This window comes from Nuphar pumila, chromosome 3 (assembly GCF_984573655.1).
Source record: "Nuphar pumila chromosome 3, dmNupPumi1.hap1.1, whole genome shotgun sequence".
In the NCBI taxonomy this organism is placed as follows: domain Eukaryota; kingdom Viridiplantae; phylum Streptophyta; class Magnoliopsida; order Nymphaeales; family Nymphaeaceae; genus Nuphar; species Nuphar pumila.
The window spans coordinates 121,333,331-121,359,034 of NC_143251.1; the positions used below are offsets into that span (position 1 = coordinate 121,333,331).

General features: G+C 38.2%; 1 protein-coding gene across 8 annotated transcripts in view; it reads right to left on the reverse strand.

Moving 5' to 3' along the window:
- Positions 1–25,704, reverse strand: part of ATM (Serine/Threonine-kinase ATM-like protein) — a 308,602-nt gene that overhangs the window by 245,255 nt on the left and 37,643 nt on the right. For all 8 annotated transcript variants that reach the window (XM_089999875.1, XM_089999874.1, XM_089999877.1 and 5 more), the window contains 4 exons: positions 18,987–19,152; positions 18,672–18,718; positions 18,519–18,582; positions 18,362–18,436 (listed from right to left, as the gene is read on the reverse strand). In XM_089999875.1, the coding sequence (XP_089856001.1) occupies positions 18,362–18,436; positions 18,519–18,582; positions 18,672–18,718; positions 18,987–19,152 (352 nt within the window). The remainder of the gene's footprint in view (positions 1–18,361; positions 18,437–18,518; positions 18,583–18,671; positions 18,719–18,986; positions 19,153–25,704) is intronic.

Sequence of the window (25,704 nt, forward strand, 5' to 3'; positions counted from 1 at the left end):
TATATGTATCAGAAATTTGCTAAAATTTCTTTAACAACTAAACATGCACACCATGATTGCCAGTATTGTGAGATGCGGTTCAATGGCTACTTGGTACATAAAGACAACCCTAGGTGGACAGCACATAAACACATACACGTGTGCATGAATTCATGCACAAATACATGCATGAGAAATAATTGGGTGCACTTGAGAGACCCATAATGCAAAAGAGGCACTTCAATGGCTACTTTGTACATAAAGACATCCCTAGGTGCACAGCACATAAACACATACGTGTGTGCATGAATGCATGCACAAATACATGCATGAGAAATAATTGGGTGCACTTGAGAGGCCCATAATGCAAAAGAGGCAATACTAGCAGATTTGTAATTCTTGACATTGATGTAAGTGTGTTTTGTGATATTCATGTACTCTACGTCAAATAGCTGCAGGTTTGGGTGTGTTCCTTCTTTATTTTGGATGAAATCCTTCCTCAATACAACACAGGTACAGCTGATACAGCATGGTTATTTGCCTAAAGAAGATGCAAGAATTGGCTGGGTTGTGCATGTTATACACACACATGCATAAATATCAAATATACACAATATATATATGTATTTTATATATCTTTATATATTTATATAAATATATATGATGGAAGGCAGATGAAAATGCAAAAGCTTTGCATCAACTCACAATTTCTCAATCCTTCACATGACAAGGCCTCATGCCTACTCCAATTATAAAAACAATTGATAGAGTTACAAATTGTTCATATTATAAGATATATGAGTTTATTCTGACTAGGTACTGATATCATCTTATCCGTGATGCTGATAGACCGATTTTCATGAAATGACCTATTGGCTCTTCTACACGATGAGCATCTACAAATGCAGGAACTAGCACTGCCATCATCGGTCATGCTGTCCTTATGCATTCATTCCCTAATTTCAGTGTACAAATAAGAGATTGGTCATGGCATGTGGATTCAAGTGGAGAGAACCACGCCTTGGGAGATAAAGGTAGATCTACATTAACTACCTATCTAGGAAACAAAAAATACAAGATGAAAATATATGTACCATATTTCATATATGCCTTGTGCATGTTAAAACTTCTTTCAGTTTATGAATCTTCTGAATACAGTTTTGGCCCATTCAAATTAAGTGTAATTTGGTACTTGAATCACAAATAGTTGATAAGTTGAATTCCCATGCAGCTTTCTCTTTTTTCGTTGTAGAAGACACAAAAATCAAACAGTGACCAAAGGTGGAAGATTGGGAAACCGTCTGGAGACCTTTCCTTATCCCATTCTCATTCTTATCTCCCTTTTGTGGATGATTTCAGCAAATACACGTGAATTTTCTTTTTCAAGCAAACATCCAATGTGTTTCCAATACTCAAGAACTTTATAACTTTAATGCCTACCTTAACAATCAATTTTCAGCACAAATTATATGATTTAAAAGTGATGGACGTTGAACATACACTTTTAGTGCTTCTAAATATTGCTTCTTAAATAGTTGATTCAGAAAATAACCGTACTACCCATGTGAATAATGGTATTTCACAATATAGCCAGAAGATATCACAATATCCCTTGCATACCCACCCACCCAATTTATGTGAATTTGGAGGCATTTCTGATGATTTTACCCTTTCGCTAAAACGTGAAAGTGACTTTCACTATGACTGATCTAGCGAAACTCATAGTTACAGTGAAACTCGACTTTCGCTAGCGAAACTCTTTCGCATGTGAAATTGAGATTCGCCTATACATCGAAATAGCAAAACTAAGTTGTGAAACCTAGTTGCCTTTTTTTTACAAGTACTTTTGTTCCACTCCACCCCCATCACTACCGCCACTTCTCCACAATCGCCATCATCGTTACTACTGTAATACCAGTTAAAAAAAAAATTTAAGATCGGACCCGGGTCGGGTCCAGACCCGACCCGGATCCAACCTGTGCCAGCCCCTCGAAAACCCTTTTCGAGGGGACTGGCAGCCCACAGGGGGAGGGGAGCCTCCGGCGACACAGGGGGCGAGCCCTGTGTGCGCCCCCTCCCTACTAAAAGACGAGAGGGGAGAGGGGAGGGCCTACGAGCCTCCCCCGACCCCCCGGCTCTCTCTCTCATCTCTCGTCTCTCTCCCCTCTGCTCTCTCTTCCCCCGACTCCACCTCCCTCTCCCTTTTTGCCGACGCAGGACAACCCCCCCCTCTTCACGGCGCCACCCTCTCCGGCGAACCCCCTTCACGGCAGCCCAGGTAGCCTCCTCCTTTTCCCCCTCTTTTTCCCCCTTTTTTTTTCCTCCCCCTGATTCGCCGGAAGGCCGGCAGGTGGCCGGCGGCCCCTGCCGAGCCTTCCTCCTCTTTTTTCACGACAGGCAAGGGGCTCCGCCCCCTTGCCTTCCTCTTATCTCGACAGGCAAGGGGCTCCGCCCCCTTGCCTTCCTCTTTTTCGACAAGCAAGGGGGCTCCGCCCCCCTTGCTTTCCTCTTCTTAGCAGGCAGGGGGCGGAGCCCCCTGCCCTTTTAATTTTCCGGCAGGGGCCATGGCCCCTGCCCTTCCCTTTCCACGTAGGGGCCGATGGCCCCTACCCTTCCCCTTAAGAGAGGGGGGCAGGAGCCGAAGGCTCCTGCCCCCACCCCTCGGAAACCAAGCAGGGGCCATTTGGCCCCTGCCCCTCTTTTAAACCGACAGGGGCCATAGGCCCCTGTCTCTTTTCTGTCGAGCAAGGGCTCGGCAGGGGCCTTTGGCCCCTGCACTCCCCTACCTCCTCTCCTTTTGAGCCGCAGGGGGGCCTTTGGCCCCTGCGCTCCCTCCTCCCTACTCGTTCCATTGGCAGGGGCCATCGGCCCCTGCCCCTTTCTTTTAAGAAGGCCCCTGCACCCATACTTTGAGTTGCGGAGAAACCGAGCTTTCTCCCTACCTATATTCATTTTATGCATGCTAAACTACGTATTTTTACAGTTTACGCAACGGAGCCCGTTCGCGCCCCGCGAACTAAACCGACAATCACTTACGTTCGTAGACGGCTTCATTCTCGCAATACTCCAAGGTAGGAGAAGATGCACAAGGACTTAAATAATTAAATCAAGCTTAAATAATTGATAATCGAAAGGACTTAATGATATATTTATATACTTATATGTATATAAGTACACTTTTAAATCAAGGACGCGGTTTCGCGATCCTTGTCCTTTGCTTTCGCATTTCAGTTTGCCGTCGCGCTTTGCGCCCAGGCTTTTACTTTCGTATTTACTGCTTATTGTCTTTTAATTCAAGGACGCGGTTTCGCGGTCCTTGTCCTTTGCTTACGCACTTTCTGTTTCTGTTGCCGTCGCGCTTTGCGCCCAGGCCTTTGCTTTCATAAGTTACTACTTACTGTCTTTTAATTCAAGGACGCGGTTTCGCGATCCTTGTCCCTTGCTTTCGCAGTTCCTGTTTGCCGTCGCGCTTCGCGCCCAGGCACTTCCTTTTCGCATTATTATCTTTTGTTTCTTTTCCTTGCCATAGACTCAGTGTATTCGAGAGGAATACCTATTCCTCTTTCCACCCGATATGTTTTGGGAAAACCCTTGATCTGGGGCAAGACCAAGTTGTTGGGTGATAGGTTCCTTTGTGAAACCCATTTACCAAAACCAGTGTCGTGACTTACAAAGCACCCAGACACTGCGTCATCGGATGTCAGATTCGAGAAAATCACATGCCTTATGTTGGCAAGATTGTGTGTGGTTTCGAAAGATTTGATATAATAGTTTTTTTTTAAAAAAAACATTATATCTTTGAGAAACACACTCCCGAGGCTCCTATTAAGGACCTGTATCCCTTTTCTCGTAAGTATACTTCTTAAACATGCGAGACATGTTAGTACTACGACGATTGGATGAGAGAGTCTTATGACTTCGATTAATGCTTAGTGCAGGCTGTTGGAAACACATATAAGAGTGGGATCGCCTTCATAGGCAAGATGCTCGTTTCGGTCTAATGGACCAGAGCATGTAGAATGAGGCAACGGCTAAGAAACCCCGTCGCGCTCAATTCAACCTTGCTTCGTCAAGAGAGAGGACGAAGGGTACCAACTCCGATAGACAGTCCATTTATGGCTTTCAAAAAGGGCAAAAGACCCGTTTTTCCCCAGTCATCGGAGGTTAGGGGGAGGGATAGGGGCTACATAAGTTAGCCTAACACTTCTGCAGAAGTTGGATGCATCCCTATCAGGCCTTGGGGACTTACTCTCTCGACCATCGGTCGTCTCTATAGGAATAGGATTCAGTCAGACAACCGAGGTATATTAAAATACTTAACATAATGAACACTCGGCTTGGACTCGACTGTTTCGACTCACGTGCCATGTATGTACCCGCATGGTCGGTTATCAAGTAATAACTAAATTGAGCATGCACACCCTTTTCAGTTTGTTGTACTTAGCTTATTCCTCCAGTCTATCTGCTTAGTTTGCTCGTTACTACCTGCTGCATAAATTATCTATGCCTAATTTAGTTCTTTCTGTCTTTGTACTCTCCTGCTAGTTTTTCGCAAAACTAACCCATTTCATGGGCACAGGTGACGATTAGGTGCATCAGGCGATGGCGCGACTGCGAGATGATTTAAGGATCCACTGTTTCTGCTCGTAGTGTTTCTCCTGGACATTTTTGGTTTTTGATACGGTTTTCCCTTGAGGAAACCAAAATTTTGTACAAACTTAATACTCTCTTCAAATAGAAGGAATGGTTTCCTAAGTATTATTGCAGATCGTCCATGGTAAATCTTTGTTTTCTCGCTAACGTGCCCAAGGTTGTCAAACCCATCTTTTTTTTTTCTTTTAAAAGAAATCGTTTCCGCTGATTTAGAAATAAACTCTGTAAAGAAAAGGCATTTTCCAACTATTTCAAGGAATTTATAAGGTTCGAAATTTTGGGGCGTTACAACTACTATTTCTCCACCATTATCACCACCACCACCATCAGTTATGAAACCTAGTTGCTATAGGTCTAGCAAAACCTAGTGGTGGTGGTGGTGGTGGTGGTAATAATAGTGATGGTGATGGTCATGTGATAATGGATGGAGATGGTGGCAATGGTGATGATGGTAATGACAGTGGTAATCGTGAAGATGATGGTGGATGGACGTAGAGGCAATGGTGATGACAGTGGTGGTAATGAAAATGGTGACGAAGGTAGTGGTGATGGTGGCGGTGGTAATAGTGATGACGGTAATGACCTAATGGTAATGGTAGTGGTGATGGTGGTAATGGTGGCGACGGAAATGGTGATAGATGGTGGTGGTGGTAATGGTGATGATGGTATTGGCAGTAATAGTGATGATGGTGGTGGTAGTGGCAATGGCGATAATAGTGAAGTAGGCGAGAAGGATATTTATAAGCTTGCAAAGCTGAGAGATAGGAAATCGAGGGATCTGAGTATGGTTAGATGCATCAAAGATGAAACGCAAAGGGTTTTAGTCAAAGATAAGGAGATTAAGGAGAGATGGAAAGATTATTTTTGATAAGCTATTTAATGGAAGTCATGCTCAGGATCTTGGAGACTTCTCCATTCATTTTCATGAGATGAATCGTAACTTCATGCGCAAGATTCAAAAGAAAGAAATTGCAGAGGCTTTAAAGAAAATGAAATCAAGAAGGGCAGTTGGCCCAGATGGTATACCTATCGAGGCTTGGAAATGCTTGGGTGAGAAAGGTTTAGAATGGTTGACAAATCTTTTTAACAAAATTTTACGGACAAATAAGATGCCTAATGAGTGGAGGAAGAGTACTTTGGTGCCTCTATATAAGAATGGTTGACAAATCTTTTTTGGTTCATATCGCCGACCCCAATTGTTTTGGGATGAAGGCGTAGTTGTTGTTGTTGTTGTTGTAGTGGTAGTGATAACGGTGGTGGTGATGGTGATGGTGGAGAAGTGTCGCTAGATCAAGGATAGCGAAAGTCACTTTCACGTTTTCGCATAAGAGCAAAATCATTAGAAATGCTCTCAAATTCGGCAAAAATCAAGTGTTTATGTGCAAGGAATATTGTGATATCTTCTAGCTATACTGTGAAATACCATTATTCTCGAGGGTAATACGATCATTTCAATAGTTCAATTAATCATGGAATTCATGCCCAAACACAGCTCAACAAAATAGTGCTTTAGAGTCTACATAAGTATATTGTTGAGAGTGCCTTGCTATACCACACATGCCATCTGATTTGGAAATGTGAATCTGCTTGTCTACATTAATGTCCTTTTAATTTGCAGTCATATCATATAATGGATATTTTAGTCTTCTCTTTATCAAGTAGAAAATATTATGACTCAAAAAAAGTAGCATATGTGATGGATGTAATGAAACAACAAGTGCACTATAAAAGGCCACAAAGGAGCTACAAATGTGCACATACACAAATACAAATGTCACTTATGGGCCAAATACACAAAAGCCACTAAGGGCTAACATATAAACATCTCAAAAGAGAGAGAACACAAATATAAAAATACTCGACAAGTGATCCCTTTTTATGCACAAAAAGAGAGGGCTTAAGGGAGCCCAATATGGCTGTTGGGAGCTCCCCAACGGTCATATTTATGACCATTGGGGAGCCCCAACTGTTTTATGGTCAGATTAACCATAGAGCCCTTAATCTAAAGATTAAAATAAAAAGAGAAAAAAAAACTCAAACATGTCCCTAATGGTCAGCACCTATTATATATACAAAATGACCAAATATCCTTGGTCAAATACCCAAATTATATTTGAGTATATATATAAGACAACCCAATAAATTTTAACACCTCCCCTCAAACTTACAGTGTGATCGCTGAAAGTTTGCCAAGAAGAAAATGAAAATGAAGTGACGGAAGTGCCTTGGTGAAGAAGTTCGCTAGTTAATACTCGAAAGTAACATACGGTACAGTGATGGTCAGGCTCAGAAAATCTTCATGCATATAGTGGCAATCTATTTTTTTATGTTTGGTCCTTTCATGAAATGTATAGTTGTCAACTATGTATATTGCGTACTTGTTATCACAACATAGTCTAAAAGGTGTCTGAAGATGAACGCTCATATCTTTAAGTAATATTCTCAACCACACGATTTTTTATATTGTAGTAGCCATTGCACAATACTCAGCTTTAATAGATGATAACTTAGTTGTCAAAGGCGCTATGCAGAGCCTAGGCGGTGAGCTCCTAAAAAGACTAGGCGAGGCATAGGTGGGGCCTAGGTAGTACCCCAAATAAAAAAAATTATAAAAAACATACAAACTATGTAAACAATGTTAAGATATACATATATGTGTATATATATATGTATATATACATGTATATGTATATATGTGTTTATTGTTAACTGAAATACCTATTAGGGGTATTTCGGTCTTTTCTTTGTAATAGATGTCAGCCCATTAGGGGCTGACATTTCTGCATTTTATTTCATGTATTTATTTTTGTCTTTTTCTTTTTTTACCTTTTTGTCTTTTTCAGATTTGATGGAAAAACTCCATATAGTTGTTGGAGCTGCCCCAACAACTATATTTATGATGGGACAGCTCCATATAGCTGTTGGAGCTGCCCCAATAGCTATATTTATGACGGTTGAGTGCAGCCCCAACAACCATATTGAGTTGCACCCCATTGGCTCCATTGTATTATAAATTGGCCTCTTGTGGCCTTGTATTCCTATCTCATTCTTGAGTGCTTCTATGCAATAACAAGTTTGTAGACCCTTGTGTGGGTGGTTTCGTGATTCAATCAATTATTTTTACTTGATTGAAAGTGTGTTGTTGCATGTGTATCGGATTCAATCCACTTTATTACATGGTATCAGAGCTTTGGTGGTCCAAAGGCAAGTTTTTTGAAGAAAGTTCGTGACAATATCAAGGTGAGAATCGTACGCTTAGGAGATACAACAAATCGAGGATTGTTGCATCGGGAAGTGTGCCATCTCTCAAATAAGTGCTCATATTTCACTCTTTTTTCTTTCTTCTTCGTTCTCTACCCTTTCTCTTAGCCTTGTAAGGAAATGGAGAATGAAAGAGAGGTAATGGTCTCTATTCCCATACGCCTAAACGATACAAACTATGTGATGTGGGCATCCATAGTTAAACACAAAATATGAGAAAAGGAATTATGGGGTTTGGTGGACGGTACCGAAAGACAATCCAAGCTCATTCTTACAAAAAATGAGAATGGGAAAGAAGTTGCTCTTCAAGGAGAGAAAATGGGTAAAGCCGTTTCCGATTACGAGAAAAAATGGAAAGAGTGGAGGACGGGCCACTCCAAAATAATTGGATGGCTCATCAATAGTGTGGACATCCACAAATGTTCTAGCTTAGAGAAATTTGATTTCGCTAGTGATGTATGGAAATATCTTAAAGACATGTATAGTCTTAAAGATATTACACATATGCAATGTCCAAAACAACGTGAGAACCATGACCCAAGGAGAAATGAGTATTAGAGAATATTACAATGCACTTTATCTCCTTTGGGATGAATTGTCTCTTCTTGAGCCAAAATGAAAATAGATTAAAGAAGTCATCCACTTCAAAGGATGAAGAAACCATGCTTGCTATGTCAAAGCTCGGTAATCATACTAGGAGTTATAAACCTCCTCACTTTGTGAAAAATGAGAATGGAAGAAATCCTAACAACTATGAGAGGAATGACAAAAACGGTGGCAAAATCATATGCTATCATTGTTATGAACCGAGACACATCAAGCCGTTTTGTCCAAAAAGAAAGAAAGAAGATCACTGAGATGATAAGAGAGTTGCTTCGGTGGAAAGAAATGATGTTGACAACTCCAAATGCATTGGCTCCCTATCTTTAGCTCAATTAATGGAGGCGCGACAAACAATGTTCAAAACTCGAGCTTCTTCCTTTTCGGGGGCGACCGTATCCACAAGTGGTGACCCTGATAAGACTTCTTGGATCTTTGACTCCGGTGCCTCTTTTCATATGACTCCAAATGAGTCAATATTATCCGAATGTCATTTTAACTCAAATGATTCTTATGTTTCAACCGCCGACGAAACATCCTTAAAAATCAAAAGTCTTGGAATCTTTCAAAAACAACCAAACTTTCGCATACCAAATATTAGGGTTGTGCCAAAATTAAATTTGAAACTTTTATCGGTTTCACAAATTACGGATCATGGTTGTAAAGTTTTATTTTCTTCTAATGATTGTTTAATACAGGATCTCCAGTCTGGGAAACCGATTGGGCAAGGCCATAGAAGAGGAGATCTCTATGTAATGGACAATCTTGAGTTATCAAAACAATCTTTTTGTAATTTTGTAGAAAAGAAAGATATAGAAAATTGACACAAAAGACTAAGACATCCTAGTGTGACCAAATTACACTTGTTTCCATTTCTTACTTATTATAAAGAAAAGAATTTTGTTTGTGAAGATTGCATTCTTGGCAAAATGAAAGCTTTACCCTTTGGGCAAAGGCAATTTATATCCAAAAATCCATTTGAGTTAGTACATTCGGATGTATGGAAACCAGCTTCAATTATATCTAAAGGCGGGGTATCTTACTATGTTATATTTGTAGATGATTATAGTAGACATTCTTGGATCTTTTTTCTTAAGCAAAAGTCAAAAGTACTTGATTGTTTTAAAAGATTTTTTATTACGTCAAGACTCAATTCAAAACCAATATTCAAATTTTTAGATCTAATTCTGGGGGGGGGGATTTTTATCAAAAGAATTTAAAAAATTTCTTGATTTAAATGGCAGCATTCATCAAAAATCTTGCCCTTACACTCCTCAACAAAATGGACTAACTGAAAGAAAGCATAGACATATTGTTGCGACCACCAGAACACTTCTTGTATCAAAAAATGTTCCAAAAATGTTTTGGGCCGAAGCTGCTCTTACGGCAGTCTATTTAATAAATAGAATGCCCTCAAAAGCTATTGAAAATATATACCTTATTGAAAAATTGCTTAAAATCCCCCTCGATTATAAAAGATTGAGAGTCATTGGATGTAAGTGTTTTGTTTTTACCCATAAGAAGGACAAACGTTCCCCAAAAGCAATCCCTTGTGTTTTCTTGAGCTATGCCGAAAATCAAAAGGGATATAGATGTTATGACAAGGAAAGGGACAAATTATATGTTTCACGAAATGTTACATTTCTTGAAAATGAAGATGGTTTTAGCAAGGAAAAAACCCAAGAAAACTATGATTATTCGTTTCTTTTTTATCTCATCAATGAACATGAAGGGTATGAAAATCTTCATAATGAGCATGAAAGTGAACATGAAGACTCTGACTCTCATGATGCAAATGAAAATATAGACAACAATCTTAACAATATCGACCCATCCCATAGTAACATACAAACATATACTAGGCGGACCGAAGGGCACCCACCATGTGCTTTAGAAAGATATTCTCAAAATCAAGATATTGATTCTGCTAGTATTAGAAAATCGGTAAGAATTTTAAAAGCCCCTAGTAGATTTGTATCCTATGAATCCTTTGAACCAAGATACCGAGCATGCTTAATGGCCATACACTCATATTTTGAACCATCATCCTACTATGAAGCTAAAAATCATCAAGAATGGATTAAAGTCATGAACGATGAATTAGAAGCATTAGAAAAGCCAAAAACTTGAGAAATTCAAACATTACCTAAAGGAAGGAAAACTATAGGATGTAGATGGGTTTACAAAATCAAAACCAAATGGAATGGGACATTGGAAAGATATAAAGCTAGACTAGTAGCTAAATGATACAGTCAAGAATATGGAATTGACTATGATGAGACCTTTGCCCCAGTTGCTCGAATGATGACTGTTAGAATTCCCATCTCTATAGCATCAATCCAAAAATGACCAATTTTTCAAATGGATGCGAAAAATACCTTTTTAAATGGTAATCTAGATGAGGAGGTCTACATGGATCCTCCACCAGGTTTGAATTTAGCACATGGGAAAATTTTTCGTCTACGAAAAGCCTTGTATGGGTTAAAACAAGCTCCCAAAGCTTGGTATGATAGATTTAGTAATCTGATGACTCAACAGCATTTTAAATCTTGTTTTACTGACACTGCATTGTTTGTTAAGTCTTCCAATGCAGGAATAGTTATATTGTTGCTTTACGTAGATGATATGATAATCACAGAAGGTGATAAGCAAGGAGTAAATCATATTAAAGTTGTGCCTAAAGACAACTTTGTTATAACAGATCTTGGCTTTTTATGGTATTTCCTTGGAATTGAAGTAGCTTACTCACCTCGTGGTTATTTTTTGTCACAGACTAAGTATGTCGCAGAGATCATAGAGAGATTAAGACTCTCAGATGAAAAACGGGTTGACACTCCAGAAGTCATAAATGCAAAAATGAAGAAGGATGATGGAGAACCTCTACAAGATCCAACCCCATACAGACAAATGATTGGAGTTTTGTCTTACCTTTCTATTACTCGTCCTGATATCTCGCATGTTATTCACTCTACGATAAGTCATGGATTGTTTTTATCATCTTCTTCCTCATTAGAAGTCATTGCATACTCAGATTCTGATTGGGGAGGGGATGTGAATGATAGACGCTCAACTACTGATCTGTGTGTTTTTGTAGGTGACTCCCTAATCTTCTGGTGATGCAAGAAGCAACAGAAGGTGTCTCTCTCCTCAACTGAAGCTGAGTATCGCGTTATGGCAACGACTACGTCTGAGTTAGTATGGTTGCGACAACTACTAAAGGATTTGAGAATTCACACCATAGAACCTTCCAGATTATGTTGTGACAACAAGAGTGTTGTATATATCGCGAGCAATCATATGTTTCATGAGAGGACAAAACACATTGAAATGGATTGCCACTATGTTCGGGAAGAATTTATGCGGAAGACTATCACCTTGCCTTATGTTCCATGAGAGTATCAACTCGCAGACTTCTTCACCAAAGCACTTCCTTCAACCAGATTTCACTTCCTTCTTGGCAAACTCTCGGTTGTTGCACCATGAGTTTGAGGGGGGTGTTAAGATATACATATACGTGTATATATGTATATATACATGTATATGTATATATGTGTTTATTGTTAACTGAAATACCCATTGGGGGTATTTCGGTCTTTTCTCTGTAATAGGTGTCAGCCCATTAGGGGCTGACATTTCTGCATTTTATTTCATGTATTTATTTTTGTCTTTTTCTTTTTTTACCTTTTTGTATTTTTCAGATTTGATGGGACAACTCCATATAGCTGTTGGAGTTACCCCAACAGCTATATTTATGATGGGACAGCTCCATATAGTTGTTGGAGCTGCCCCCAACAGCTATATTTATGACGGTTGAGTGCAGCCCCAACAGCCATATTGAGTTGCACCCCATTGGCTCCATTGTATTATAAATTGGCCTCTTGTGGCCTTGTATTCCTAACTCATTCTTGAGTGCTTCTATGCAATAACAAGTTTGTAGACCCTTGTGTGGGTGGTTTCGTGATTCAATCAAGTATTTTTACTTGATTGAAAGTGTGTTCTTGCATGTGTATCGGATTCAATCCACTTCATTACAAACAAACTACTAAAATTAATAACAAACATGTATACAACATAAAATCAACCAATAATAAGCAATAGACAAATAATAACAGACATGTATACAACATAAAATCAGCACAAGGGAGGTTTGCAGCATTGGGTTGATCACCTTGGAAGTCGTCTTCCTAAACTCTCCATTCAAGCAGCCTTCAATCGGGTTCACCGTTTTCCGGTGAGTCTTAGACAGTTGCATCGACTCCTCTTATGGTTGATTTGCAAGCTAGAAATCATGCTAGAGATATTCTGAGTGACCTAGGCCTGTAGTAATGTGTGGAACGATCAGATCATCTAGATCGATCGGATCCATCGTTTGGATTGAGTAAATCCGACGACCGACGGTATTTTGGGATTTTCGACCTCAATTCCAACCATCTCCGGTCATATCAGAGGCTGAGAACCATTTTTTGGCGATCCTCACCCTCTGATCTAGCCGATCGTGGTGTTGGGTCAGCGATCTGGTCACTTTGATGTTCGAGCATTTTTTCAGGCGAGCCACAAGGCCCTGATGCAGGTGTCAGGACAGCCGCATGCCCCTTCCCATTTTTCGACGATTGTGTTGATCTCTACTATGTGTTTTTGTGATTTTCGCTGGCAAACGTATCGTTGTGGCTGTGATTGGCCGAATTCCACACTTGAGAACTTTTTTGGTGTGTCTGAACGATGGCAACCACTTGCTGCAGCACAGCTCATGTGTTGCAGCTTGTCGCAGCGCACCAGGCGTGCAACAACGTGCTTCCGATGCCTCTAGTGCTTTTCCAGGCAACCGCCGCCCTTTCCACTGGCGCTGGCATCACTTCCGCTGACAACCTGATCCCTGGCCATCCATCGGCCGGAGCTCCGCCGATCGGATCCTTCCCGGTGCTTTTGAGTGTCGTCGAACCCTTGATGTGTGTGCACAGCACTTGACCGCAAGCCACCTGAGCAGTGCCTTTACAGGTGTCATGCCCTACAATGTTGCACATGCGTTCGTTAGCGTGCCACAGCCCATGTGGCGCACATAGGCATGCACATTAGACGCGACACTTTTTGTGGCCTGTACAGCGGACATGCGCATACGCGTGAGCACAACCTTCCCAGTGACATGCAGCAGCGACAAGAGCCAACGGCATGCAGCACAGTGCACCTGGCCCGAACATTTATGTCTGTACTCTAGTGTATGCTAGCCGAAAGCCCGCTATGAAGCCAGTGGTTTTTGCATGTGTTTGCTGGGATTCGCAACCTACGCAAGGCGTGCACGGTTTTCCCTCACGTGCCACATGTGGCCTGCTCAGAGTTACCGGAAGCTTCTTAGGTGGGTGGGAAACTCGCTTCCGGGAAACTCGCTTTGAAAGCGTGATACTCCTCGCTTCCAAAACTTCATGGAAAGCTTGATTCCCCTACGCTTCTTCTATGCTTCTCATACACATGACATGGTCTATGCATACTATATACTTTTCTCACGTTGCTTTTCATCTTTTTCATGTATTTTTTCTCACGCTTTCACTCACTTTCCATGTAGTTTCTTTAAATTGGTAACCATAATTGTTAGATTTCAACAAAAAATTTAACTCTTTTACAGAAAAATCATGAAATATAAGAATTATCAATTTTATTTTAGTTTTTATTTGATTCTTGTTTGATTCCATATTGCTTCATTTTTTATTCATATTTTGCTTTTAAATTGAAACTTTGCTTCCCGCTTCGTATAAATTTTAAAATGCCTCACTTCTCGCTTGCGCTTCCCGTATCGTTTTCCGCTTCCACTTCCTAGTTTGGCAACCTTGGGCCCGCTCACAAGCACGGGCTAGAGAGGTGCTTAGTCGGTTCGGCTTTCGCCTTGTGGATTGTTCCTGTAATAACCGCAATTTTTACCGTTAAAAATTTTAGTATTTTAGGAGTAAAATGGGCGAATCTGGGCACGGATCCAAGTTTCGGATCCAGCACCCATATTATACAAGATAAACCTATTTAAATATTAAAATACGTAATAAGAAAAGAAATAAAATAAATATATAAGTGGGGGTTTTGGATCCAATTAAGAAGCCATAATTTTTTTTTATAAGACCCGGATCCAACATGTGATTGGATCCCGAGTGCGGGTCGCGGGTCAGACTCAGACCCGGCCCACACCCTGTAAAAAGGATACAAAGGGGGGGCCCGATAAGGGGGTTGCCCGATAAAAATGAAGGGGGAAACCCCCCGATAAGTCACTGGTTAGGGTTCTTTTGAACCCTAACATTTGGAAATGGGAGGGGGGAAGCCGAAGCCGCCGGGCTTCCTTCCTTTTTGGAAGGTCACCCACCTACAAAGGGGGACCCCAAACCCTTCCTTCTCCCTCTCTCGCTGTCCCATTCTCTCTCTCTCACTCTCTTCTACCTCTCTAACCCTCGAAGCATCTTCCGATCCCAGACCTGCAACTCGAGACCTTGAAGAGAAGAGTCGACCCCTCCGGTGGTGGTGCTGTCCAGGCCGACCGACCCTCTTGTGGATGCCGCAGCAACCTCGCCGGATAATAGTAGGTTACTGTTTTTTTCTGTAGGTAACTCGCGTGTTGGGGGTGTGAATGAGTGGGAAGGGGGGGATCGAAAATCCCCAAATCACGAGGGGTGTTGTGACAGTTGGAGATTTCAGTAAATCCCACGCCAGAAAAACCCCAAACCCTAACCCTAAAGTCTCAAATCCACATCGATTTGGGTGGGTTCAACTCTTGGTGGTATACTGTAATACATATTATGAGTTTTAGTTATGCGAGTTGCCATTACGATGCACAAGTTGTTAAAATGTAAAATGGTTCCTAAATAATAGAAACTCTGTTATAATAGAAATTTACTTATAACAGGTTAGCCGATCCCTTGAGTCTGGTTCATTTAAGATTTCATAACAATGGTTATCAGATTTCCTTTCCGGTCATTTTCTCGATTAATATGCTGTTATTAAATGCTATTAAGACTGAATACTTATGTTTTAACTACTTGTAACCATACTTTATTCATTTTTATCAGAATTGAATTCCTCTGATTACATGTGTACAGTGATGACATTTGTGTATCATTAAAGTAGGTATACTTCAGAAATTTCTGGTAATCATACATATAATCAGGGTTTGAACTCTTAGGGTGTTCGATAGAAAATGGATTTGGGTCTTTCCTGAATAAATCGTATTAGGAACTGTGATAAATCACTGCGGGATGATTCATGTTTCCTTCTTGTATATGCATGATTCATGATTTAATTGATCGGAATTGGGGACATGTTTAAACAGTAAATGGTGAGTTTGCATGATTGACATATTAAAATAGTAAATTAGGAATGTGTTTTTTTTTGAAATAACAAATCTCTAAGTGTATGACAGTATAGAGATGTTATGCTATTTTGATGGTTATAATACTAGAGCAATACGTTAATTTGGGGTTTTCTATTAAGTCCGTAGTTTTCTATTAGTTTGTTAGATGTGATCAGATCTGAGTACTTGAAGCCATGTATAAGAGTGTATAATTGTATACATGATGTTGGGTGAAATTCTATATGTCACAGTCTCATAAGTTTCTTTCTCATAGTTAAAGTATTCCGGAAAATGATGCTGAACTTAGCATAGTTTATAATCAGCCTATGTTGATTAAATTATTATGTAAACCTATGTTAAACATAACATAATTTATGTTGACTGATGCTAATGGTTTCATTCTGTAAAATATAGCATGTTGATGCTGGCCGATTGGTACAGCTGTTGCTTTGTGATTATAAGTCTTCCATGCTAATTCTGATCACCCACTTGATATTCTTGTTATTGCTCAATGTTGATGGTTTAGTCTGTAAAGTTATGCTGAACTTAGCATAGTTATAATTAGCCTATGTTGATTAAATTATTATGTAAACATATGTTAAACATAACATCATTTATGTTGACTGATGCTAATGGTTTCATCCTGTAAAATATAGCATGTTTATGCTGGCCGATTGACACTATTCCATTACGTAAACCCTAACTTGTCTAGGTAAATTCCTGTTAGCCTATTTTTGCCTATGTATTATGTTGGGAGATATGGCATGCTTATGATAACTCATGTTAACTATTGAAGATACTGGTAATTACCAGGTTTGTTGGAAATTGTCATAGTGAGACCCTACATGATAATAAATTATGCTGAGCATACATAGAAGTTGTTACATATTAGATGTTGATTCAACACATAACTTGGTGTACGCTGCAATCGTTAGACATGTGCCTTGCCTAATGGGCAAGACAGATTGGACTACCCGATACGGGTTAAGTACCTAATGAAGGTGTGTGGTCTGGTTCAAGTATATTGGTAAGGAAATTAAAAAAATAACTTGTGTGCTTGACTGGTTTAAAGGCACCGGAGCACTGTGGGTGGGTTATGCAATTAAAATGACAAATGACTGAGACTGTTATATACACCTGGGTAGAATGACTAAGGTAGAGAATCCTACTATTATGATAGTAGAAAGAAGTTGGGGAAATGCCCCATACTCCGGGAAATTAACTAAATGAAAAGATTAACCCACTCAGTTTCGGGCTTACCTTGGAGAGGGTAAGTGGTACAAACTCTGGGGACATGTGTTTGGTTTCGAGCGTAAAGCGACTCGTTGGTCCCAGTCCTCAGAGTCGGGGGACCCGGACTACCAATTGTGTCCTAGGCGGTAGTTCCATGTTCTTCTGCAGAAGTTAGGGATGCATCCTGTTTTGGTTTTGGCCTTTGGGAGTTTCTCTCGGTCACTGGCCGCTCCCTTGAGATTTCAGTCACAGTTAGAATGTTCGGGTTAATAAAACAACCCTGAATAATATACCCCCGGACATTCTCTTCTGTGATGGTTGCCTTGGCCCGTGTGTACCCGCGGGATAAGAAAAGATAAACATTAATTAGAACAGTTAGGTATCACTGTGTTGGAGTCATTAAAGAGACAACTGTTTACTTTTTCATCATGTTGTATATTCGGTGCTTATGATAAAACAACATCCTAAACTGTGCATATATTAGTTAATTGAATTCAGATTATGGATGCTATATAGATGTTATTCCTGTTAGTGTAAATTCTGCTTTAATTGATTAATACCTTGTTTAATTGTTGTAGTTGAGTAAAATGCTTTTTGTGCTTAAGTATAAACTGTTACATAATCTACCTTTCTATTCAGATATATGTCTATTATTGCTATTGCATCGAATTCCCTATGTGTTTATGTTTAGACTGAAATTCCAACACAACACCCACATCACACTTGACACATGATCTACTTGCCAGAATAATTACAGTTTTCCTACTTAGACGTGGTAGTCTAATTCCTATAATTTCTATTATTTTCAGGAGAAGAGTAGTTCTATGAGCGATGCGGGATGAGGCGCTGACCGAGACTTGATCCATTTGTTTCCTGGCGGTTCTGCTTACTTTCAGATTGATATTTTTGTTTTGAGACTAAATGTGAAAACTCTGATGTTGGATTTTATTATTATTGAAGTGGAAAAAAAATGGTGTGGTTTGCTTTTACCTTCCTGTATCGTTCTGAAATGCTTAACCCGAGAATTATTAGTTGTTTCCGCTTGAAAAAAAAAATCCCTAAAAATTTGGGTTAAATTTCGGGGCGTTACAGTTCCGCTTCAGTGTGCTTGGATGAGCACACTCGTGCGCCTATGAATTTACCCGTCGGTCCTACAGGGACCCCACCACATGCATCTTATGGGTATAGTTCACCAATACCTCATTTTATAGTACAACATGATTTCTTGTGGCCATTATCAACAAAAACAAGAAAAACAAAAAAAACACATGCTTTAGGAAAAAAGAAAGATGAAAAGAAAGGATAAAGCTCTACCTCCACAAGTGCAGTCAAGCTAACCCCACATGTTACCCAGCGAGAAAGGACTGATCCAATGTGTTCCTCCAAGTACTTCAATAAACATGGAGATCTGTCATGCCTGAAAGATATAGGTACAATTCATGAAAATATTCAAATGCAAGAAAACCTTCACCTTAAACCTAGTGTCGTAATTTAGGCTCTTTGAAAGACTGTCAAGCAAGGCAAAGACAAATTTCCTGAATAAATAGCCATTCAAGGATATCAGTACCAAAGCACACAAATACATAAAAGAAAGAGATAAACAGCATGCAAGCAGACAACCTACCTCTGCAAGGCATCCATGGCAGCTATTGCACATATGATGAAAAGAGCCTGCAAAGTTAAAGTATAGGAATAGAGAAGTAGGACAAATTCACGTGGGCTTAGTGTACAGCTATGCAATCTGAAGTCTGCCTCAGATAATTTATTTTGCTCAAATGGAATGAAGATCAGGTAAAAGTGATTAATTGAAAAAGAAGAAAAATGCTCTATGATAAAAACCATTTTCTATTGAGCACACAGTTAAATAGTATTGAGTTTACCATTTCATTACTAACAGATTCGCTAGAATGAAGTCAAGCAGATGAAAACCCAATTTTACCTCCACCTCCATTTTCTCACTGAAGAAAGCAAGGTGACCAAGAGTGATAATAGTTGTTTCAATGATTGGTTCAGAGTCTTCAGACTGATCACCAGCATCCAGGATATCCTTTTCCATGACAAGCATCCCTTTTAATGCCATCGGAAACTTTACACCAAAATTACAACTGGAAAATTGAAGCAACAATTAAAAAATGAAAAACACTACTCAAGCGAAGAAACTGTCATCAGAAGACGGAAAGCGAGAACGACGCCTTAGTGCAAGAGACTTCATTCAAAAAAGAATCATATTTGGAAGCCATTATTAAATTTCAGATGTTGGAAGCATAGTTGGCAAACCTGGCAAGTCGACGAGTCGACTCAGGAATAACCCAAGTCGACCCAGATCAGACCCTTACTGGGTCAACGATTCAGGACCACTGATCCACATGCCTCTTATGTATTTTTTGTCATGTATTTTGTGGTTTTAATGTGCAATGTTCATAAAAGAATACTTGTTATAAAGAATCATATGTTTTTAAATAATAAATATTAGCAATTATGTATAGTTGAATACTTAGTCATTGATGTCATGTGCTAAATTTAGTGATTATACAGTACAATTTTTTTCCATATATTTACACTAGAAAATGCATAGTCCTAACTCGTTTGAGTTACCCAGTTGACCCACTGACTCTAAGTCGAGGGTCGAGCGACCTGAATCCAAGTCATGAGTTTGCCAACTAAAGTTGGAAGAGTTCCACAATGATATAAAAAACAAGAACAAAAAACCAAAGCCACAGATAATCATCTAAAATTGAACAGTGGTTGGAAAATGTGATTTAGCAGCATCACAAGACACCTAGATGCAAATAAGAAATCAACAGTAATAGCCCAATCAAACAAGTAGTTCAGCTGTGCAGATAAAGAAAGATAAATGAAATTCAAGATGTGATACCAAACTATGATGAGAAGATATCCGAGAACGCAAATTAAAGACATTCTATTGTGGTTACATTCTGTTAAAACAATACAAAGTAATAACTTGACAGCAATAACTTCGGTATAGAGTGGTTCTTCCCACAGTCTAGGTCTCCCAAAAGAAGTATGATGGATGTAACATTGCAACAATTAGTTATAGAAAAACAAGCCTGATTTCAATATCTGTCATCGTTCAGCACCTGATCCTGATTCAGAACAGCCCGACCACCATACAGTTTTCTCCATGACAGAGAGAACATATAGAAGAGAGAGAGAGAGAGAGTTGGGAAATTACATTAATTTAACGAGTATCTTCATATATCATGAAACATAGATTAGTAAGAAAGACAATTAATACCCCTCGACCAACTCCACAACTAGATAACAGTTATCACGATGCTTAACACTGCATCTATGCAACAATTATATTAAAGGTTTTATTTAATTATATTAACATGTTTCCAAGGTAAACATGATAAATCCATCTAACCCAAGGTTGTTTGTATCGTACCGTATCGTATGATATGTATCGTTACTATTAAGGAAAACGATATGATACGAGTGTACATCGTAGCTATATCCTATGATACGAGTGTACATCGTAGCTATATCAAAGATAAGAAAAAGAGATGAGAAAGTTATGCAGCGAATGAGAAAGGTGTGGCTGGTGCTAGTAGTAGTATCGCATGTACAAAAAGAAGATGAGGAGAAAGAGGAGCGGAAAAGAGTTCTTCGAGAGGAGGTAAATCTAGAGGCTTTATTAAGAGCTTTTTCCCTCCTACGATTGCCCCTAGGGCACAACCCAACATTTGTAATGCTATGACTCTTCAAATCGAATTGGCGAATGTCATGGATGAGAGATGGTTCTATGAAGCATGCATTCCTTTTAATGCGATAAATTGCTTTCAATTTTAGGTCATGGCGGATGTCATAACCATTATTGAACATGGATAGAAGATGTCTTCATATCATGCTTTGAAAGAAAAAACTTTAGATACTAGTGAGAACGAAATGAAGGCATATTATGATGCGATGAGGCAATCATCGAGAGAAACTAGGTGTAGCATCATGACAGATGGGTGGATAGACAGAAAGTCAAGGACCTTGATAATTTTTGTTGTCTATTGCCCCAAAGAAACTATGTTTTTGAAGTCAATTGATTTGTTTGACACGCCCAAGACAGCAAATGTATTTTCAGAGTTTTTGATCTGGTTGTGTAATTTATTACTGATAGTGCAACAAATTATAGGGCAGTAGATAAAGAATAAGCAGAAAAATTTGGGTCACCTCATGTACTGCTCATTGCATAAACCTCAGGCTTGAGGAAATCGTTAGCATAGATAAGGTCCAGCAGACAATTGAATGCTACCAAGAAATTACTAAAATTATTACAATCATGCATGGGTTTTGAGCCTAATGAAAAGGTACAGTGGTGGTGTTAAGTTGATTCATAGTGCAGTTACTAGATTTGCTACGAATTTTTTGACAGTGTAGGGTCTAGTAAAGAATAGAGTTGCACTAAGAACCCATACACAAAAAAAACACCCAAAGAAATTGTAGATATAGTATTTAGAAGTGAATTTTGGGATTCATGCATGAAGTTGTTGAGAATAACTATACCTTTAGTGAAGGTGCTTCGATTTATTGACAATAAAGACAAACCAGCTAGGGTTATCTCCATGAGGCCATGGATAAGGCAAAAGATGTAATATCGTGTATTTTCACACTTCGCCATCGGAAATTTGGCTAAGTATAGAAGAAATATCGGTAGATTCTCGATTTTAGGCCGATGGTTTTGAGTATGGGCTTGGCCGAGGTCTCATTGACAAGATCGAGACGAGCCAATCGAAATGTAAGAAAAAGTTTTATTTTCAGCCTTTAAATTCAAGCAAAATTCGAATTATTTTCAAACGAATTTCACAGGCAAAATTTCAAGTTATATATCGATGGATGCGTGTCAAAATTCTGAGCATAACGGCATTTTACTTTTATGAATTCGGGCTACGATTGACCCAAAAATCACATTTTTTTGAAAAAAGAACAGTTTGTCGATTTAGAACCGGATTTGGATCAGACTGTATCCAATGCCTATGATCCAAACTAATATGGATCTGGACTCGACCCATATTAATATGGTATTGATCCAGCCCAAGACTCATTTGGATTTTTGAAGATGGATTTGGATCTTTGATCTGGATCTAGATCCAAATCCATGCCCAACGAATTTCCAACTTTAAATTCATTAAATACCTTTAAATTGAAGTTAATTAGTGTTAAGAAGTCTCCCAAGTTAATATGGCAACTTTTTGAAGCTTCTGAATATTTATTTATTATTTAATAATTAATAATTCATTGATTTGAATTAATTCTGAAATTTTATTTTGGTATTTATTTAGGACTCTTAGTAGAGTCCTTAAACACATGTAGAAGAACTTAAGAAATTTTAAGAGACTTAGAGTCAAAATGAATTAAAATTTTGAAAAGTCAATTTAAGAGTCCAAAATGAATTAAAATTGTGTGCATTTAATAGGGACATGCATATGAAAAGAAAACTTTGATAAAAGATAAAAATTGTACCCTAAAATCATGCATATTCCTGTTATGCATTAGATCATGCATATTCACTTATTCTCTTATGATGTATTTGTGATGTTCCTTATTGATAGTAATTGTTCTCTTTTGTTTAGCAATTGATCCATATTGCTTAAATGATTGTTTGAATTATAAAATTGTCATAAATGCATCCCTTTAAAATATTGCATGCATTTTATTTGTGTTTTTTTTACTTATTTGATTTATTAAAGGAATTCGTACACAAAATTCTTTGAATTCTGACACCCCTACTTTTGTGTTTTTAGATTCTCTGAGGTCCAACCCTTGTGGTGGTGGTTGTGTTTAAACTGTAAACTCCCCGGGTTTCTGGAAATGTTTTCGCACTTGAAAAAAATTTGTCACTTTTTCATGGCTATGAGTTGAGGTCGTTCCAAAAGAGGTCATTGGAGATAATTTGAAGGGGAAGAAAAAAAAAAAATATATATATATATATATATATATATATATATATATATAACATCATTGATCATAGGTGGACTGGTCAACTTTATCAACCTCTTCATCAACCAGCATATTATATAAATCTTATATTTAGATTATCAACCTCTTCATCAACCAGCATATTATAAAAATCTTGTATTTAGATACTCCCCTACATTTAAAATTGACAGGGAAGTCAACAAGGGACTTTTGGATTGCATCGAAAGGTTAGACCTTGATTATAGCATTCAAGATCAAATTCTAAGGAAATAAAAACTTATAATAATGCATTGTATGATATAGGGAGACATTTACAAGTGTGAAATCGGGTCACGATGCATCCAAGTAATTTATTTTTTTTATTTCAATTTTAATTTCATACTGTTATTTAGTTATGATGTTTTGTATATCTGTTATTGTCTTGTTCATTTCAACAAAAAAAATTAGACATATGGTGGGTCAAGTTTGGAAGTGATGTTCTAAATTTGAGAGATTTTATCATTCGCATTCTTAATCAAACATATAGTGCAAATGGATGCGAGAGAAATTGGAGTGTCTTTGAGCAAATCCATATCAAAAAAAATATATTGGAGTACAAAAATCTTAATGACCTCGTCTACATTCGCTACAACTTAAGATTGAGGCATAGGTATATAAAATTATAAAGTTTATTTATCATTTTTATTCAAAACCCAACTAATTTTAATTTTTTACGTATCTTTTTAGGCTAATCGAAAAGTTATCAGCAATAAGGCACAAAGAGCAATTTGATCCCATCTGTATAGAATATTTTGATGAATTGAATACATGGGTTAAAGAAGAAGCAAAGACTCTATTGAATGAAGACGCTAAGTGTTTTGTAAAGTTGACAGAAATCCTCAATTTTAGGTGGCGTCAGCTGAGTCTGGGCGTAGCCCAGGACCCATTGACAAGACCTAAACGAGGCAAATAAGATTTTGTAAAAGTTTTTATTTCTGACGTTTAAAATCAAGCGAAATTCGGGTTAAATTCATGTGAAATTTGGAGGCAAAATTCAGGTAATATATCATTAGATGTGTCTCGAAGTTCTAAAAACATTGATATTTTGTTTTTCTGAATTCAAGCTACGATTAGCTCAAAAATCGCATTTTTTCAAAAATGACCTACCTCGATGTGGCCAGTTCTGGATTGGATTAGATAAGATAGGATCTAATCTGTTTGATCCAAGTTGATATGGATCAGGACCCAGTCCAAGACCCATATTAATTAAGATCTAGTCCAGTGTGAGATCCATATGGATATTAAATATGGATTTGGATCTTGAATCTGGATCCAAATCCGAAATCCAAGTTCAACCAAATTAAAGTTTTAAATTCAATATAAAATTTAAATTGAATGAAATTTCATGTTAAAAAGACTCCCAGGAACATTCGGGAAATTTATTATTTAATAATTAAATAATTAATAATAAATAAATTATATTACTTAATAAATTATAAATTTTAATTATCTAGACAAAGGAGAAATTCCATATTTGGTAGAACTCTACCTTGACAGGAGTTCTAGATAGTTCCCAAATTAGTTTAAAAAAATAAAATAAAATAAGAGATAATAAGAGGATAAATAGGAGTAGTTAGAGAGAGATAGAGTTCTACGTTTTATAGAACTCTATCTTCTATAGAAGGACTCTACGAAGATTTTCTGATTCTTTTTCCGTCTCTGATCGAAGGTACGGGTTCCTCTCTTGATCCGTTTATGTAAGATTTTTAGTGGAAAAAGGAAAATCTGCAATTTAATACAAAAAATTTATATATATATAGATATATATATATATGTGTGTGTGTGTGTGTAACACAACCCAAGGATCTCTTGTTTACTGAAAAACATGGTTTGAGACAAATTATAAATTGTTTTTCTTTTAAAATCAAAAGTTAACAAAACTCGGTCCGAGTCATCGAGTTGACCCACCGAGTCACGAGTCAATAAAGAACAAGTCAAGTCCCGAGTCACAGGTTTTAAAACCTTGGTTTAAAGAAGTAAATCTGAACAGACTTGCGGGGCTTTATTAGTGGACAGATCTGCTGCGATTACGCAGGCAGATCTGGACAAATTTGTCACATTATTTCGCTTGGACAAATCTGGTCTCTATAACATTCTTAGGACATAAATTTTGGAATAAACTTTTATAGTAATGATCCTAAACCTACACGAGATTGGGTACTTTGTTAGCTTGCTGAAAGCTTATCGAAGGTTTCAAGTTGGTGAAATCATACTTGTACTGGGTGCCATCCAGCATATGTCAGTTGTAATGATAGTACTTAGTTTAATTGCAATCATTTGAATCTATAAAATAATGGGTGCATGCACAGGCTCTTTGTTTCACAATCCAACCTACAATGAGGTTAATTTGAGATGGCTGTCAATAGGTTGTTCGATGCTGCCATATAGGTTGGCATCGAAACAACCTTTATATCATGATTTTTTATCCATGTTATAATTTATTGAATTTATTTGTTCTCAATGCTGCCAAATTAGTTATTCTAATGTTGTTAATGTGTTTTATTTATGATTTTTGTGGGTTGTTGTAGGGCGGAAGAATGCTGCACATTTATGTGCAACATTGTCCAATGTTTGTGACTGAACATGTTGTCAACAGCATACTAATGTTGTCCCGTGTATTGTGGCAGCCTAGTTATGACTCAATGGTTATCTTATGCATCCCGAGCAATGTTGTATGCCCAGACTTG